At 37.2% G+C, this 18,314-nt stretch overlaps 1 protein-coding gene and 1 long non-coding RNA gene across 3 annotated transcripts in view; one reads left to right on the top strand and one right to left on the bottom strand.

Moving 5' to 3' along the window:
- Positions 1-1,849, bottom strand: part of EXOC3 (exocyst complex component 3) — a 99,742-nt gene extending 97,893 nt beyond the window's left edge. Inside the window, exon 1 of one of the 2 annotated variants that reach the window (XM_053714394.1) lies at positions 1,781-1,849. Coding sequence is in view for 1 of the 2 variants with exons in the window: in XM_053714393.1 (XP_053570368.1) it covers positions 1,063-1,076 (14 nt within the window). In the remaining variant the exon portion in view is untranslated. Of the gene's footprint in view, positions 1-1,062; positions 1,357-1,780 lie in introns of those variants that run through there. The other variant, XM_053714393.1, reaches the window with a different exon arrangement.
- LOC128660499 (uncharacterized) overlaps positions 1,818-18,314 on the top strand; it is a 73,785-nt gene continuing 57,288 nt past the window's right edge. The window contains exon 1 of the long non-coding RNA XR_008402536.1: positions 1,818-1,950. This is a non-coding gene — a long non-coding RNA (uncharacterized LOC128660499). The remainder of the gene's footprint in view (positions 1,951-18,314) is intronic.

The raw sequence follows: 18,314 nt of genomic DNA, 5'->3' as shown, positions 1-18,314 counted from the left end.
CAACGCTGCTATTTGACTCATAACGCACAACTTGTAATCTAGCTGTTTGTCAATATTTAAACAGCTAATAAAACTTTAAAAAATGCATCTACGTGTTATTCTCAGACTAATGCATGCATCATTCTATCTAGCATTTATTTAGTGTTTAATGTCGCTTTAAAAACTACCGATGTACAGGGCACGTCAGCGGTCATTACCAGGCCCTCTTATCTGGCTTTATTTATTGCGCCGGACCACACTATCTCTACATGCCTCAGGGTCGGGTTTTAAGGGGTTAAAATACCATTTTTAATTTATGATGCACATATAAAATGATTTTTATGCCCCTTTAAAGAGATATGAAAAACTAAAATGTTATATTGTGATTCAGACAGAACATACAATATTTAAAAAGTTTCCAATTTACTTCTTTTATCAAATGTATTTCGCTCCCATGTTATTTTTTGTGGAAGAGATACATAGGTTGGTGTCTGGAGCGCTACAAGGCAGGAAATAGTGCTGCCGTCTAGTGCTCTTGCAAAAGGAAAACATTGTTGCAAAACCACTGCCATAAGTGCTCAATGTTTGTGTACGCTCCTGAGCTTACATCCCTTCTTTTTAACAAAGTTAATAAGAACACAGACATCTTGATAATATAAATAAATTAAAAAGTTGTTTAACATTGCATACTCTATCTGAATCATATAACATTTTGGGTTTCATGTCCCTTTAACTATAGTGACATTTTAAGAAGCCTGAAATAACAAAATTATTTTAATGTTAATTTATTCTGCAATTAAACAGCACAGGTTTACAGTACATATTCACCACGCACACTGTAACTACAAACATCACACAAACATAACCAAGTTCTAATCATAAAAATAAATCATTTGTTTTTAGAATATAGGAAATAAGTTACTAAATAAACCAAGCAGACCTCTAGCTTGTATTATTAATTATTTAAAATAATTGTCAACAGGAAGACATGACAGATTAGAATCAAGAAATGCATTCATTAATTTGTTGCTGTGTCTATATTTAGGTAACCAGGGGACAGTAAAGCTAAGTAAAATTATTTACCTTTGCTGTCTCATTGATGTTTGCTGCTGCAGAATTAGCAAAATTCACAAAACCCCCTTTACTGTCTTTTTTTTACAGTAATAGCATATTGTATTACCTTTTCGTTACATAATCTCCACCCTTCTCTGTAAAAATAAATGCAGAATTCTTTCATAACCCCTCAGTACCCAACTCCTTCAAACCCAAAAACTGTACAAATACAATTTATGCTGTCATACTTCATGCTTATCCCTAATAACACAAATAGTTTTATGTAACACAAGAGACTGATATAGTTGAAGTAACACTTCTGATCAAAAAACAACGAATTGCAAGGTTAATTTTCCAGATGATGTAAATTGACATCATTATCACCATAGCATACTATTTACCAGTGATCTTTCATATCTTGCATTATACAATACATTATTTCTAAAACGCTAACTTCTTCAGTAGCTCAGTACAAAGAGGTTTGAGAAAGAATTCAACAGCAATGTCAGTATTTATAAAGGATCCTGCTTCTGTGCCCAGGATAACACCTGCTGGAAAACCACACATTGCTGTCACCCTGCAATCTACAGAGCGATCGCTATGCCGATTACACAATGCAATGTTCTCTTAGGCACTGCCAGGCTTGCTGCCGTATAGTGTCTTGGGCACATGATCGTAGAACAAAATACGCTTGACAGTAGCAACCATCACTAATCTATAAGAGATTGGGAAAATGGTAAATATTTACACTCAGCTCGGCCGCTCCTCACTTCCGCCTCTCCTGACCCACTTGCCTGTCCCTCAGTGTCACTCTGACGTACGGCGTGCGGCTATGGACATACATTCTCCAAATGCGAACTCGCAGAACAGAAGCAGCCATTTCATCTAAGGGCGTATGACATAATTCCCAATTTTTATGTACGTATGTTACACACATTAATTTATATATTCAGTTTATAGTCTCTAACATGCGCTATAGTCTCCATAAATACTTTTAGTAACTTCAAGAGCATATGTTTACTTTTTTGTCTACCTGAAATTTTATTCCATGTTTAATTTCTGTGTATAAAAATAGTGCTGTTTCACATGTCAACGCAGGGGTGGGACTTGTGACCTCTGTGTGTTGTTGTTGTACGGTAGACATGTCAGTACTTGAGAAAGGATTGGGGTGCTGGGGTACTCCCAGCATTACTCCTAGGAAGACACCCATCTGAAGTTAGACACGTTTTCGTTCTTTGTTATTTATTATTCAAAAGCTTAAATAAAAACAAAGAAAAAAAATGAAAAAGAAGCATTGTGTCACTTAATGACTACTACACAACCATACCCCTGACTGAGCATAACAAAATAATATCAAAGTTACTAATCTAACTTGGGGATAGGACCCCTCAGGAGCCCCCTGAATGCCCTGCCTCATACAGTCTCATAGGTGATAATGCAAATACATGCATCATATAAACATCTGCCCTATAAAAAACGAGGCTATGTGTCACTTAGTGACTATTATCCAAGTAACCCCCAGAGAGAGCAAAATCTAATGACATCAAAGATAGGACCCTAACTTGGGGACAGGACCCCGCAAGAGCCCCCTAAATGCACTGCCCCTCTCCACTCTCATAGCTAATAATGTAAATACATACATCATGTAAACATCTGCCCTATAAAAACTAGGCTTTGTGTCACTTAGTGACTAATATCCAAGTCACCCCCAGAGAGAGCAGAATCCAATTAAATCAAAGTTAGTACCCTAACATGGGAATAGGACGCTGCAAGAGCCCCCTAAATGCACTGCCCTGTCCACTCTCATAGGTGATATATACATGATATAAACATCTGTCCTATAAAAACTAGGCTTTGTGTCACTTATTGACCACTACCCAAGTATACCCCAGACTAAGGGTAATTAAATTACACCAAAATTAGGACCCAAACTTGGGGATAGGACCCCCCAAGAGCCCCCTCAATGCACTGTCCCTATCCACTCTTATAGGTGATAATGCAAATGCACACATTATATAAACATCTGCCCTATAAAAACTAGGCTTTGTGTCACCTAGTGACTACTATACAAGTAAACCCCAGAGAGAGCAGAATCCAACGACATAAAACTTACGACCCTAACTTGGGGATAAGACCCCTCAAGAGCCCCCTGAATGCACTGCCCCCTTCCACTCTCATAGGTGATAATCGCAAACGCATACATCGTATAAACATCTGCTCTACAAAAACTAGGCTTTGTGTCACTTAGTGACTACTACACAAGTATACCCCATACTAATGACACCAAAGATAAGACCCTAACTTGTGGATAGGACCACTCAAGAGCCCCCTGAATCCACTTCCCCTCTCCACTCTCATAGGTAATAATGTAAATACATACATCATGTAAACATCTGCCCTATAAAAACTAGGCTTTGTGTCACTTAGTGACTACTACTCAAGTATACCCCATACTGAGCATAATCAAATGACACCAAAGTTAAGACCCTCACTTGGGGATAGGACCCCCCAATAGCCCCCTAAATGCACTGCCCCTATCCACTCTCATAGATGATACATACATCATATAAGCACCTGCCCTACAAAAACTAGGCTTTGTGTAACTAAATGACTACTACCCAAGTACTCCAGAGAGAATAGAATCCAATGACATCAAACTTAGGACCCCTCAAGAGTCCCCTGAATGCATTGCCCCGGTCCACTCTCATATTTGATAATAGGAAAAAATACATAATGTCGACACTTGCCATATACAAACTAGGCATTGTGTCACTTAGTGACTACTACTCAAGTATAACCCACACTGAGCATAATCCAATGACACCAAAGTTAAGACCCTAACTTGGGGGTAGGACCCTGCAGGAGCCCCCTGAATGCACTGCCCCTAACCACTCTCATAGGTGATAATGCAAATACATACCTCGTATAAACACCTGCCCTATAAAAACTAGGCTTTATGTCACTTAAAGACTACTACCAAAATATACACCAGACTGAGCATAATCAAATGACACCAAAGTTAATATCCTAACTTGGGGATAGGACCCCTCCAAAGTCCCCTGAATGCACTGCCCCTATCCACTCTCATAGTTGATAATGCAAATGAAGACATCATATAAACATCTGCCCTATAAAAACAAGGCTTTGTGTCATTTTTTCTTTTTTAAATATTTAAGACCAACAGTGTGTACAGCATACAAAAGAGGAAAGGAAGACAAAAAAATAAAATAAATAAATTTGACGCCACGCAGGGCCCATTACAGAAATACAAGGCATGAAAAGATGCACCAAATAAATTTTCAGTTAAAGTAGGATAAATAGCATTTCCTTTTAACTTGCACATTGTTGGGATTTTATATTTTACATTAAAAAAATAAGATACATAAAGATACCACATTATCAAATAATAATTACACTGCAAACATTGTTTTCCACTATTAGAAATGTTCCCATTGTTAGTTAAGATATACAGGTACAAACAGAGCTTTGCCAGAAAAGTGTGGTAGTAACACAAGACAAGACCAGACAAAACCAAGCAAGACAAAACCAGACAAGACAAAACCAGACAAGTCAAGACAAGAAAAAAAAAAGGGGGTAAAAATATTTGGATCATATTGGTCCAATACTATTGAGTTCTTTCTTCTCTCTCCTCCTCAGAATATCATCCATGGAACCTACCATATTCCCAGTAGGACTAGATCTGTGTTTTTAAATGGAAAAATCATAATATACTGTTCTTCCTTAGAAAGTGATTTAATAAAGATAGACCATTTCCCAAAAAAAAAGAGCGTACTTATAAATCTACATTAGTATCTGCATCTCTCTGTTCAATTATGCATTGCTTTTTAATAAAGTTCATAATTTCTGTGAATTTAGGTATTGTCTTATTTTTCCACTTATGGAAGATGAGGCTTCTTATGCAGAAAATACAAGAGTTAATAAGTTTGTTGTTGGGCAGGGCAATATTGTAAGGAAAGAGGAGGACTATATTATGCTTGGAGACATTTTGAGAACCGTATTAATCCATTATTCTACCTTTAGCCACAATTGCTTAATTTTCGGACAGTCCCATAACATATGAGTTAAATCAGCTCCTAATAATTGACATTTGGGGCATTTATTAAAATCTAAGTTGTGCCACTTATAACCCTTATGCGGCGTATAATATGTCATATATAAAAGTTTAAGATGATATTCTCTCCAGGAAGCTGATAATGTGGTTTTACATACCCTATATTATAAGTGTGGAGATTTGCAAGCAAAGGTTGCCATCTATTGAAAATGTAGGTTAAATTATCTTCTCCTCTTCTTCCCGCTAACAACCTATACCAGTGAGAGATAGAGAAAAGACCATTTTGAACTAATTTAATCCAGGCATCCAATTGTACCCAGTTCCATCCGTATAGGGTAGTAATACTGGAAATATAGTGTCTCATCTGAAGATAAGCAAAAAAATCCTTATCTAAAAGATACTGTTCTTTCATAGAAGAAAAATATTTAACTGCATGTAAATTAGGATCTACAAATTGTACCAACTTACGAAGCCCAAAACGGACCCATTTTTCAAATATCTTCGTTTGGATATCTGGAGTAAATTTAGGATTCCCCGTGGTGAACTGATAATTAGAGATTGCATGATTAAGACCCAACTTTGCCACTATCTTCTGCCAAGCAAGCAGTAAATTATATATTGAAGATAGATTTTTGACTGACCTAGGAATGGTTTTAAGATTACAGTGGAGGAGGGCTATAGGTGAGTATGAGTATAGAACATTTTCTTCAAGATCTAAGTAGGAAAAATAATTCGAAGCCCCAAGACAACCTACGACAAATTTCGCCAAAGAAGTTAAATTATAAAGTTCCAGGTCGGGCAGTGCCAAAACCACCATATTCTTTTCCCAAAAATAATCTTTTCAGAGCAATTCTAGAATTTTCCCCTTGCCATATAAAAAATGATAATGATGAGAAGAAATTATGGAAATCTTTTTTTTTAAGAATTATAGGGATATTCTGAATTACGTAGAGAATTTTAGGGAAATAAATCATTTTAAACAAAGCAACCCTTCCTGAGATATTTAGTGGCAGATTGTGCCCGCGAAGCAGATCTTCTTTAACCTTCAAAAGTATTTTTGTAATGTTTAAGGTGTACCAAGTACCCAGATCTCGTGAAATCTTGATACCAAGGTATGTAAAAGAGTGTGTGGCAACTTTAAATGGTATAGCTACAGTAGAGGGCTGATGTTCCTTGCGCCAAAAAAATTCTGATTTTGTTGTGTTCACTTTATATCCAGAGAAAGAAATAAACAGACCCACTTCACGTAAAAGTTGCAGAATATTTTTTGAAAGGTTAGAAATATAGACTAACAGATCATCAGCATAGAGGGCAACCTTAAAGGGACACTCAAGTCAAAATTAAACTTCAAGATTCAGATACAGCATGCAATTTTAAACAACTTTCCAATTTACTTCCATTAACAAAATGTGCACAGTCTTTTTATATTTACACTTTTTGAGTCACCAACTCCTACTGAGCATGTGCAAGAATTCACTGCATATACGTATATGCATTTGTGATTGGCTGATGACTGTCACATGATACAGGGGGAGTGGAAATACACATAACTTTGCAATTTATTTAACAAAAATCTACTACTCATTTGAAGTTCAGACTAAGTGCTATTGCATTGTCTTCTTATCATGCATTTGTTGATTATGCAAATCTACTGTATTGACTGGTCCTTTAACTTCTTTTTTTACGAATTTTAATACCTTCAACTCTCTGACGGATAGCTATGGCTAGATATTCAATGGCTATGATAAATAAAAGAGGTGAAAGCGGACAGCCCTGTCTGGTCCCTTGCTTAAGAGTTATAATCTCTGTCAGCTGGCCATTAATTAATAAAGCTGTTTTAGAAGTATTATAAATATTCTTTACAAAATAGGAGAAAAGCCCTTGTAGACCAAATTTCTGCAAAGAAAAAAATATACGGTCATGTTGCACCAAGTCAAACGCCTCTGCATCCAAAGACACTACAGCCACGTCCTCGTAAGCATTCCGGCCTTTAAGAAAACCAACCTGATGAGAGTGGATTATTTGGCTTAAAGGGCTCTGCAATCTATTAGCAAGAATAGTAGTTAACATTTTATAATCAGAGTTTAATAAGGCTATTGGTCTATAGGAGCCCATTTCCAGAGGATTTTTACCTTTCTTTAAGATCAGAGTAGTCCAGGATGCAGAGAAGACGTCCGAACATGGTGATTTATTTATAAAATAATAATTAAAACATTTTTAAGGTAAGGGGTAATATTCAATTTAATCAATTTATAAAATTCATTGGGGAGTAGGTCTGGTCCTGGATTTTTATGTAAAGAAATAGAGTCTATGCTGTCCACAATTTCTTTGTCAGTAATAGGGGCATTAATTACATGTATTAAATGTTTTGGACATCTTGGCACCAAGATACTGTCCCAAAATTCTGCTCTGTAGTCTAAATTAGGCTCTTTGTATGAATACAGATCCGAGTAGTATGAGGTAAAAGAAGATAGGATCTGTTTAGAATCTTTATGAATCTTATTATTTACTTGAATCGCTTCATTACCTTGAGAGCTAGAGGAATTTTTAATGATCCTAGCCAAAAGTTTGCCAGACTTATTACCGTGTCTATATTTAGCCTGCATTTTTAGTTCAGTCAACGTTGTAGAATGAAGAAGTAAAGTATCTCGTTCTTTCTTAGCATTCAGATATTTGACCCAATTTTCACTAGAGGAAATTAAGAGATAAGCATTATATGTGTTAACTAAACAATGTATAGTTTCTTTCTCTCTCTTCCGAAGCCTCTTCTTCAGATTGATCATGAAAGAGATAATATCGCCGGTCAAGACTGCTTTAGGAGTCTGCCAGAACAACTCGGGGTTTGTATATATGTGCTTGGTTGAAAAGACAATAATCCTACCATTTTTTAACAAGATAGTTTCTAAATTTTAGGTCATTGAAGAGATAGGTAGGAAAATGGAAACGGCGAAAAAAAGAATTAAACGAGAAAAGAGAGATTTACAATATAATAGGTGCATCGTCCGACAGACAGAAGGGAGTAATCAGTGTGTTTACTCCTGTATTTATTAAGCTATTACTAATCAGAAACATATCTATCCTGGATATAGAATTATATTTTTTTGACATACAAGTATAATTTTTCATGTCAAGATATTGTTCTCTCCAGACATCCCTGACCCCGAGGTTACAGAAAAGTTTCCTAAATTGTTTGTTTTCTTGTTTATCTCTGCTGGTCTTGGGGCAATTTTTACCCTGTCTGACCCTATCTAAGGGAAACTGTGGGATCATATTGAAGTCTCCTCCTAAAATGAGATGGCCATCAACCATTTTTAATATCCTAGTTTGTAGGAGATTCCAAAATAATGGATTAAAATCATTAGGTGCATATATACTACATAAAGTCAATAAACCATTTATAGTTTTTATTTTTAGTATAATAATTCTCCCCTCAGGGTCGATATACGAATCAAGAATCTCAGATTTAAAAAGTTTTCCAAGCAAAATAGCCACACCTCTTTTCCTTGCTAGTAAAGGAGAAACAATCACCTTCTAATGATAAGTGAGTTTCAAACCTTCTTCTAATGATAAGTGAGTTTCCTGAAGGAATGCTATGTCAGCGTGTAATTTCTTTAAATGACGAAGAATGGCCTTCCTTTTAATGGGGGAAGTAATACCCCCTATGTTCTAAGATGATATAATAAGTTTCCTATTTCTATCCAGCTCTTAGTATATAAAGCCAAGGGCTATGCCAGAAAGAGAGAAAGAGACGAAGGAAGGAAAAAAAACAAACAAACACAGAAACACACAGAAGCCCAGTTGAACCCCATTGGAACATGTCTGGGGGCAATTAACATAATTATCTTTTGGATTTGAAAAACTGTTCAGCTTCAGTTGCGCTGTCAAAAAAATATATTGTATTACCATCAGAAACTTTAAGCTTAGCAGGATAAATAACTGGGGACCCAATTCCTTCTTTTAAAGGGACAGTCAAGTAAAAAAAAAAACTTTCATAATTTAAATAGGGCATGTAATTTGAAACAACTTTCCAATTTACTTTTATTACCAATTTTGCTTTGCTCTCTTGATATTCTTAGTTGAAAGCTAAATCTAGGAGGTATATATGCTAATTTCTTAGACCTTGAAGGCCACCTCTAATCTGAATGCATTTTGATAGTTTTTCACCACTAGAGGGCGTTAGTTCATGTGTTTCATATAGATAACATTGAGTTCAGGCACGTGAAGTTCCTAAGAGCAAGCACTGATTGGCTAAAAATGCAAGTCTGTCAAAAGAACTGAAATAAGGGGGCAGTTTGCAGAGCCATAGATACAAGATAATCACAGAGGTAAAAAGTATATTATTATAACTGTGTTGGTTATGCAAACTTGGGGAATGGGTAATAAAGGGATTATCTACCTTTTTAAACAACAAAAATTCTGGTGTTTACTGTCCCTTTAACATTTTACTGCAAATAGGAGAACACTTCTTTCTTTTATTAAGGGTTTCATACGAGAAATCTTGAAATATTTTAATCTGAGTATTTTCTAATTGAACAATTAGTTTTTTGCAAAAATGTTGAAGAAGTATTTTCTCCTGAAAATTAAAAAATTTAGCAACAACTGGCCCGATTGCTTTAGTAATAAATGTCCAGTGTGTGTATCCCGTTTTATCCAATGTGTCCATAAACTTATGTCCTTAAATTATTCAACTGTGAAGGATCTCCTATAGTGTACGATCATAGTTGGTGTATAGATCTCCTATAGTGTCCAAAATACAGATCTCCTATAGTGTCCAAAGAAGTTAAATAATAGTGGCACAATGGTGGCGCATCAGTGGAAAAAGCTGTGACCAGGTGAAAAGCAAAATCAGTGGGAAAAATAAAATCTAAATCAGATGAGAAAAAATGGTGTTCACATACCAAAATAAAAATAAAATCAAAGCTTACATATGTGAAAACATGATAAAAAAGTGAAAAAATGTGTGTATATAACTATATATACACATACATAAAAATAAAAATTGTAATTCCTAGTGGTGAGAATCTATCTTCTTAGTGGTGAGAACTTGTCTGTGTCTTCAGTATTCCTGAAGCTTGTGAGGCTCTTTTGTAAATCCTCTGTAAAAGATAATTATAATAGTGTAGATCGTTTTCAAAACAAGTGTATATCAGAATTAGGCTTACCAGTTAGAAGTCAGTCAACGCGTTTCGGTCTTTCCTGTAGGCCTTTATCAAGCCTAAATAACTAAATAGATTATTAAATCTTCATACTCCTTTGACTCAGGAATTCCAACTAGCCTGATATTATTAATTCTACTAAGATTTTCAGGGTCATCTAGTTTTGTTTGCAATTTTAGGGTCAACGTTTGATTATCTGCCAGGTGAGTTTTCTGTAAGACATTAGTGTCTTCTAGGTCAGACACCCGTTGTTCTAGTTCTGATACTCGAGTAGTGTATTCTCTAACCTCCTGCCTAAGGGAGGATATCTCTGATTTGCATTCTGTCTTTAAAGAATCAAAGTAAGATGATAAGGATTTAATAAATGTCTTTAACTAAGAGTTGTCTAGATAAAGGGTCATTTGATGTGGATAGAGTAGTATCAGAATGAACTTCAACTAAAGTCTCTACTAGTTGTTTATTTTTTTTAATCTCTTTTAGTAGCCATTACTGGAGATTTCACTCCAGCCTGTAAGGTAGAAATTTCTCCATAGAAAAGTAATTTAAAAACTAGAGAATGGTAATACCCTTTATAGGTATGGACAATTAATGTGGAAAAAACAATGTTTAGTTCTGGATGAAGGTATTTCGGACCATTCCTCCTTGCAAAACATCTCGAGTTCAGTTAGATTTGATGGTTGCCGAGCATGGAAAGCCCACTTCAAATCACCCCACAGATTTTCAGTGATATTCAGGTCTGGGGACAGGGATGGCCATTCCAGAACATTGTACTTGTTCCTCTGCATAAATGCCAGAGTAGATTTTGAGCAGTGTTTTGGGTCGTTGTTGAAATATCCAGCCCCGGCGTAACTTCAACTTTGTGACTGATTCCTCAACATTATTCTTAAGTATCTGCTGATATTGAGTGGAATCCATGTGACCCTCAACTTTAACAAGATTCCCAGTACCGGCACTGGCCACACAGCCCCACAGCATGATGGAACATCCAGCAAATTTTACTGTGGGTAGCAAGTGTTTGTCTTGGAACGCTGTGTTCTTTTGCCGCCATGCATAACACCCCTTGTTATGACCAAGTAACTCAATCTTTGTTTCATCAGTCCACAGCACTTTCTTCCAAAATGAAGCTGGCTTGTCCAAATGTGCGTTTGCATACCTCAAGCGACTCTGACGTGTGTGCAGAAAAGGCTTCTTCCGCATCACTTTCCTATACAGCTTCTCCTTGTGCAAAGTGTGCTGCATTGTTGAACGATGTCTTTAACTAAGAGTTGTCTAGATAAAGGGTCATTTGATGTGGTTAGAGTAGTATCAGAATGAACTTCAACTAAAGTCTCTACTAGTTGTTTATTTTTTAAATAACTTTTAGTAGCCATTACTGGAGATTTCACTCCAGCCTGTAAGGTAGAAATTTCTCCATAGAAAAGTAATTTAAAAACTAGAGAATGGTAATACCCTTTATAGGTATGGACAATTAATGTGGAAAAAACAATGTTTAGTTTAATATCTACTGGAAGACAGAACTGAAATATGCTTCTGAATAAATAAAATATTAATTCTGTCCAGAAGGCATAGCTTGCACAAACTCCAGATTACACATTGATATTAATGTCTCAAAAAAATGTGCTCAGTTCTCTACCTAAATAGATAGATTGTTTAAGAAATACCAGAGCCACAATAGATATTACAACAATATTCTAACCTTATGTAATGTGAATAGTACCAATCAGTGTAACTTGTAAATCTAATATAACATAAGGAATATATTCAACCAAAGTTATTTGGTTAGTTATTAATATAAGGATTTGTATAATTACTGAAATATAGGATTTGTGCAAAGGTGCAAAAAAATCTTTCTATCCTATAAATAATACAAAATAGCCTGATTAGACCATCAGAAGACACAAATATACTGAGGTTTTTAAGTTAGGAGTTCACCCACTCCTCTGTATAAATTCTTATTAAAGAGTGAGTTAATCTTTTCAATGATGTTCAGTCAAGCTAATGTGGGTTATCCTATTTCAGTTAGTTTCTTCACTAGGGTGATACAGCTAAGGTAGAGAAAAACATATATACAAACAAATCATACTCAAATACTTCAGACAGCAGGAACTGTTGCAGGTATCACACCCAGACTCTTTTACCAAGCACATATAACAGTCACAAGTAAAGTACATTTTTCAAAACCGAAGAAGTGAAGAAAGCTTTCAATTAGGTATTTTTCCTCAAAATGAAGTCACCTTAAAGGGACATGAAACCCAAATGTTTTCTTTCATGATTTGGAAAGAGCATACAATTAGAAACAACTTTCTAATTTACTTCTATTATCTATTTTGCTTCATTCTCTTGATATTCTTTGCTGAAAAGCATATCTAGATATGCTTAGTAGCTGCTGATTGGTAGCTGGACATAGATGCCTCCTGTGATTGGTTCACTGAGTGCATTGCTATTTCTTCATTAAAGTATATCTAAAGAATAAAGAAAATTAGGTAATAGAAGTAAATTGGAATGTTGTTTAAAATTATATTCTCTACCTTAATCATGAAAGAAAATGTTTGGGTACAGTGTCCCTTTAAATGTTTGGATATCTTCACTGTGGTAACAGGCTTGATGAAAAAGCAGAGATAAGGACTTATGCAATCTTTCTAAGATTTTCCTTTACTTGTATAAGGTGAACAGCAGAGGACATTATAACTCCTACACCCAAACTATTTTACCAGGCATATTAACATATTAATGTAGATAATTTTCCGTGTCAAATGACAGGGTTATTCCAAAGCAGTATGAAAATAAGACTCCACCTGGGTTGGTTTCTTCACTGGGGTTAGGGTGACAACCGTGAATATATGGCTACAGAATATGCATTCAAGGAGTAAAAGCCAGGATCAATATACCCCAAATACACCTCAAACCACCAGACTCACGTACCTAACCACAGGGCTTATCTCCCCAACAGATGTAAAGTCACTTTGCGTGTATAAGTATCTCCACTGGAAAAACAGGCCCAATGAAAAAAGCAGAAAATAAGATGGGCCTGAAAACACTGTCTACTCCCTGGCTGTGACTACCTGAGTCTGCTGTTAGAGGTCTCCTCGACATTCGGAGAGTCCGTATCTCTTAAGGCTGAGAGATTGTTCAGCTAGCATCCACTGCTGCCTCCAGGTTGCGCCTCTATCCGATTTTGGCCAGCGGCACTCGGCTCCAGGGCGATGACGTCAGACATGACGTAACGAAATGGGAGGGCTGAGGGTTTGCTTTCAAAATCACTGGGGAAAGCAGGACTAATGCTGATAGAAAACAGTGAAAAGAAGAAAGGGTGGGGTCCTGCTGGGTATAATAAAACCGGTTTATTAAGGCAAAGTTAAAATAACAGCCAAGTCGGGTCCAAGGCAGTGCAATACATGAATTGGAGAGCGTAGCACCAAACGGCTATGCTCTCCAATTCATGTATTGCACTGCCTTGGATCTGACTTGGTTGTTATTTTAACCTTGTCTTAATAAACCAAATTTTTATAATACCCCTGCGTGACTCCACCGTTTCTTCTTTTCACATTCAAAATATACAGTCGTATGCAAAAGTTTAGGCACCCCTGACAATTTCCATGATTTTTATTTATAAATAATTGTGTGTTTGGATCAGCAATTTCATTTTTGATCTATCAAATAACTGAAGGACACAGTAATATTTAAGTAGTGAAATTAGGTTTATTGGATTAACAGAAAATGTGCAAAATGCATCAAAACAAAATTAGACAGGTGCATAGATTTGGGCACCCCAACAGAAATATTGCATCAATATTTAGTAGAGTCTCCTTTAGCAGAAATAACAGCCTCTAGACGCTTCCTATAGCCTGTAATGAGTGTCTGGATTCTGGATGAAGGTATTTCGGACCATTCCTCCTTGCAAAAAATCTCGAGTTCAGTTAGGTTTGATGGTTGCCGAGCATGGAAAGCCCACTTCAAATCACCCCACAGATTTTCAGTGATATTCAGGTCTGGGGACAGGGATGGCCATTCCAGAACATTGTACTTGTTCCTCTGCATAAATACCAGAGTACATTTTGAGCAGTGTTTTGGGTCGTTGTTGAAATATCCAGCCCCTGCGTAACTTCAACTTTGTGACTGATTCCTCAACATTATTCTCAAGTATCTGCTGATATTGAGTGGAATCCATGCGACCCTCAACTTTAACAAGATTCCCAGTACCAGCACTGGCCACACAGCCCCACAGCATGATGGAACATCCACCAAATTTTACTGTGGGTAGCAAGTGTTTGTCTTGGAATGCTGTGTTCTTTTGCCGCCTTGCATAACACCCCTTGTTATGACCAAGTAACTCAATCTTTGTTTCATCAGTCCACAGCACTTTCTTCCAAAATGAAGCTGGCTTGTCCAAATGTGCGTTTGCATACCTCAAGCGACTCTGACGTGTGTGCAGAAAAGGCTTTTTCCGCATCACTCTCCTATACAGCGTCTCCTTGTGCAAAGTGAGCTGAATTGTTGAACGATGCACAGTGACACCATCTGCGCAAAAAAGATGTTGTAGGTCTTTGGAGGTGGTCTGTGGGCTGTTTTTGTCCGTTCTCACCATCCTTTGCCTATCCGATATTTTACTTGGCCTGACACTTCTGGCCTTAACAAGAACTGTGCCTGTGGTCTTACATTTTCTCACTATGTTCCTCACAGTGGACACTGACAGCTTAAATCTCTGCAATAGCTTTTTTGTAGCCTTCCCCTAAACCATAATGTTGAACAAACTTTGTTTTCAGGTCATTTAAGAGTTGTTTTGAGACCCCCCCCCCCCATGTTGCCACTCTTCAGAGGAGAGTCAAAGAGAACAACAACTTGCAATTGGCCAACTTAAATACTTTTTCTCATGATTGGATGCACCTGTCTATGAAGTTCAAGGCTTAATGGGCTCACCAAACCAATTGTGTGTTCCAATTAATCAGTGCTAGGTAGTTACAGGTATTTAAATCAACAAAATGACAAGGGTGCCCAAATGTATGCACCTGTCTAATTTTGTTTGGATGCATATTGCACACTTTCTGTTAATCCAATAAACCTAGGCCTAGATTTGGAGTTTGGCGGTAGATGGGCTGTTAACGCTACGCGGGCTTTTTTCTGGCCGCACCATAAAATTAACTCTGGTATCGAGAGTCCAAAAAAATGCTGCGTTAGGCTCCAAAAAAGGAGCGTAGAGCATTTTTACCGCAAATGCAACTCTCGATACCAGAGTTGCTTACGGACGCGGCCAGCCTCAAAAACGTGCTCGTGCACGATTCTCCCATAGGAAACAATGGGGCTGTTTGAGCTGAAAAAAAACCTAACACCTGCAAAAAAGCAGCGTTCAGCTCCTAACGCAGCCCCATTGTTTCCTATGGGGAAACACTTCCTACGTCTGCACCTAACACTCTAACATGTACCCCGAGTCTAAACACCCCTACCCTTACACTTATTAACCCCTAATCTGCCGCCCCCGCTATCGCTGACCCCTGCATTATATTATTAACCCCTAATCTTCCGCTCCGTAAACCGCCGCAACTTACATTATCCCTATGTACCCCTAATCTGCTGCCCCTAACACCGCCGACCCCTATATTATATTTATTAACCCCTAATCTGCCCCCCTCAACGTCGCAGACACCTGCCTACACTTATTAACCCCTAATCTGCCGAGCGGACCTGAGCGCTACTATAATAAAGTTATTAACCCCTAATCCGCCTCACTAACCCTATAATAAATAGTATTAACCCCTAATCTGCCCTCCCTAACATCGCCGACACCTAACTTCAATTATTAACCCCTAATCTGACGACCGGAGCTCATCGCTACTATAATAAATGGATTAACCCCTAAAGCTAAGTCTAACCCTAACACTAACACCCCCCTAACTTAAATATAATTTACATCTAACGAAATTAATTAACTCGTATTAAATAAATGATTCCTATTTAAAGCTAAATACTTACCTGTAAAATAAATCCTAATATAGCTACAATTTAAATTATAATTATATTATAGCTATTTTAGGATTAATATTTATTTTACAGGCAACTTTGAAATTATTTTAACCAGGTACAATAGCTATTAAATAGTTAAGAACTATTTAATAGTTACCTAGTTAAAATAATAACAAAATTACCTGTAAAATAAGTCCTAACCTAAGTTATAATTAAACCTAACACTACCCTATCAATAAATTAATTAAATACAATTTCTACAAATAACTACAATTACATAAACTAACTAAAGTACAAAAAATAAAAAAGAACTAAGTTACAAAAAATAAAAAAATATTTACAAACATAAGAAAAATATTACAACAATTTTAAACTAATTACACCTACTCTAAGCCCCCTAATAAAATAACAAAGACCCCCAAAATAAAAAAATTCCCTACCCTATTCTAAATTAATAAATTTAAAAGCTCTTTTACCTTACCAGCCCTGAACAGGGCCCTTTGCGGGGCATGCCCCAAGAAAATCAGCTCTTTTGCCTGTAAAAAAAAACATACAATACCCCCCCCCCCAACATTACAACCCACCACCCACATACCCCTAATCTAACCCAAACCCCCCTTAAATAAACCTAACACTAAGCCCCTGAAGATCTTCCTACCTTGTCTTCACCTCAACAGGTATCACCGATCTGTCCTGGCATCCGGTGCTGAAGAGGTCCAGAAGAGGCTCCAAAGTCTTCCTCCTATCCGGCAAGAAGAGGACATCCGGACCGGCAAACATCTTCATCCAAGCGGCATCTTCGATCTTCTTCCATCCGGTGCGGAGCGGGTCCATGTTGAAGCAGCCGACGCGGATCCATCCTCTTCTTCCGGCGTCTCCCGACGAATGACGGTTCCTTTAAGGGACGTCATCCAAGATGGCGTCCCTCGAATTCCGATTGGCTGATAGGATTCTATCAGCCAATCGGAATTAAGTTAGGAATATTCTGATTGGCTGATGGAATCAGCCAATCAGAATCAAGTTCAATCCGATTGGCTGATCCAATCAGCCAATCAGATTGAGCTGGCATTCTATTGGCTGTTCCGATCAGCCAATAGAATGCGAGCTCTATCTGATTGGCTGATTGGATCAGCCAATCGGATTGAACTTGATTCTGATTGGCTGATTCCATCAGCCAATCAGAATATTCCTACCTTAATTCCGATTGGCTGATAGAATCCTATCAGCCAATCGGAATTCGAGGGACGCCATCTTGGATGACGTCCCTTAAAGGAACCGTCATTCGTCGGGAGACGCCGGAAGAAGAGGATGGATCCGCGTCGGCTGCTTCAACATGGACCCGCTCCGCACCGGATGGAAGAAGATCGAAGATGCCGCTTGGATGAAGATGTTTGCCGGTCCGGATGTCCTCTTCTTGCCGGATAGGAGGAAGACTTTGGAGCCTCTTCTGGACCTCTTCAGCACCGGATGCCAGGACAGATCGGTGATACCTGTTGAGGTGAAGACAAGGTAGGAAGATCTTCAGGGGCTTAGTGTTAGGTTTATTTAAGGGGAGTTTGGGTTAGATTAGGGGTATGTGGGTGGTGGGTTGTAATGTTGGGGGGGGTATTGTATGTTTTTTTTTTACAGGCAAAAGAGCAGAATTCTTTGGGGCATGCCCCGCAAAAGGCCCTTTTAAGGGCTGGTAAGGTAAAAGAGCTTTTCTATTTTTATTTTAGAATAGGGTAGGGCATTTTTTTATTTTGGGGGGCTTTGTTATTTTATTAGGGGGCTTAGAGTAGGTGTAATTAGCTTTAAATTGTTGTAATATTTTTCTAATGTTTGTAAATTATTTTTTTATTTTTTGTAACTTAGTTCTTTTTTATTTTTTGTACTTTAGTTAGTTTATGTAATTGTAGTTATTTGTAGAAATTGTATTTAATTTATTTATTGATAGTGTAGTGTTAGGTTTTATTGTAGGTAATTGTAGGTATTTTATTTAATTAATTTATTGATAGGGTAGTGTTAGGTTTAATTATAACTTAGGTTAGGACTTATTTTACAGGTAATTTTGTTATTATTTTAACTAGGTAACTATTAAATAGTTCTTAACTATT

The sequence above is a fragment of the Bombina bombina genome, chromosome 5, assembly GCF_027579735.1.
Source record: "Bombina bombina isolate aBomBom1 chromosome 5, aBomBom1.pri, whole genome shotgun sequence".
Lineage (NCBI taxonomy): Eukaryota > Metazoa > Chordata > Amphibia > Anura > Bombinatoridae > Bombina > Bombina bombina.
This window is presented reverse-complemented; position numbering and strand designations above follow the sequence as displayed.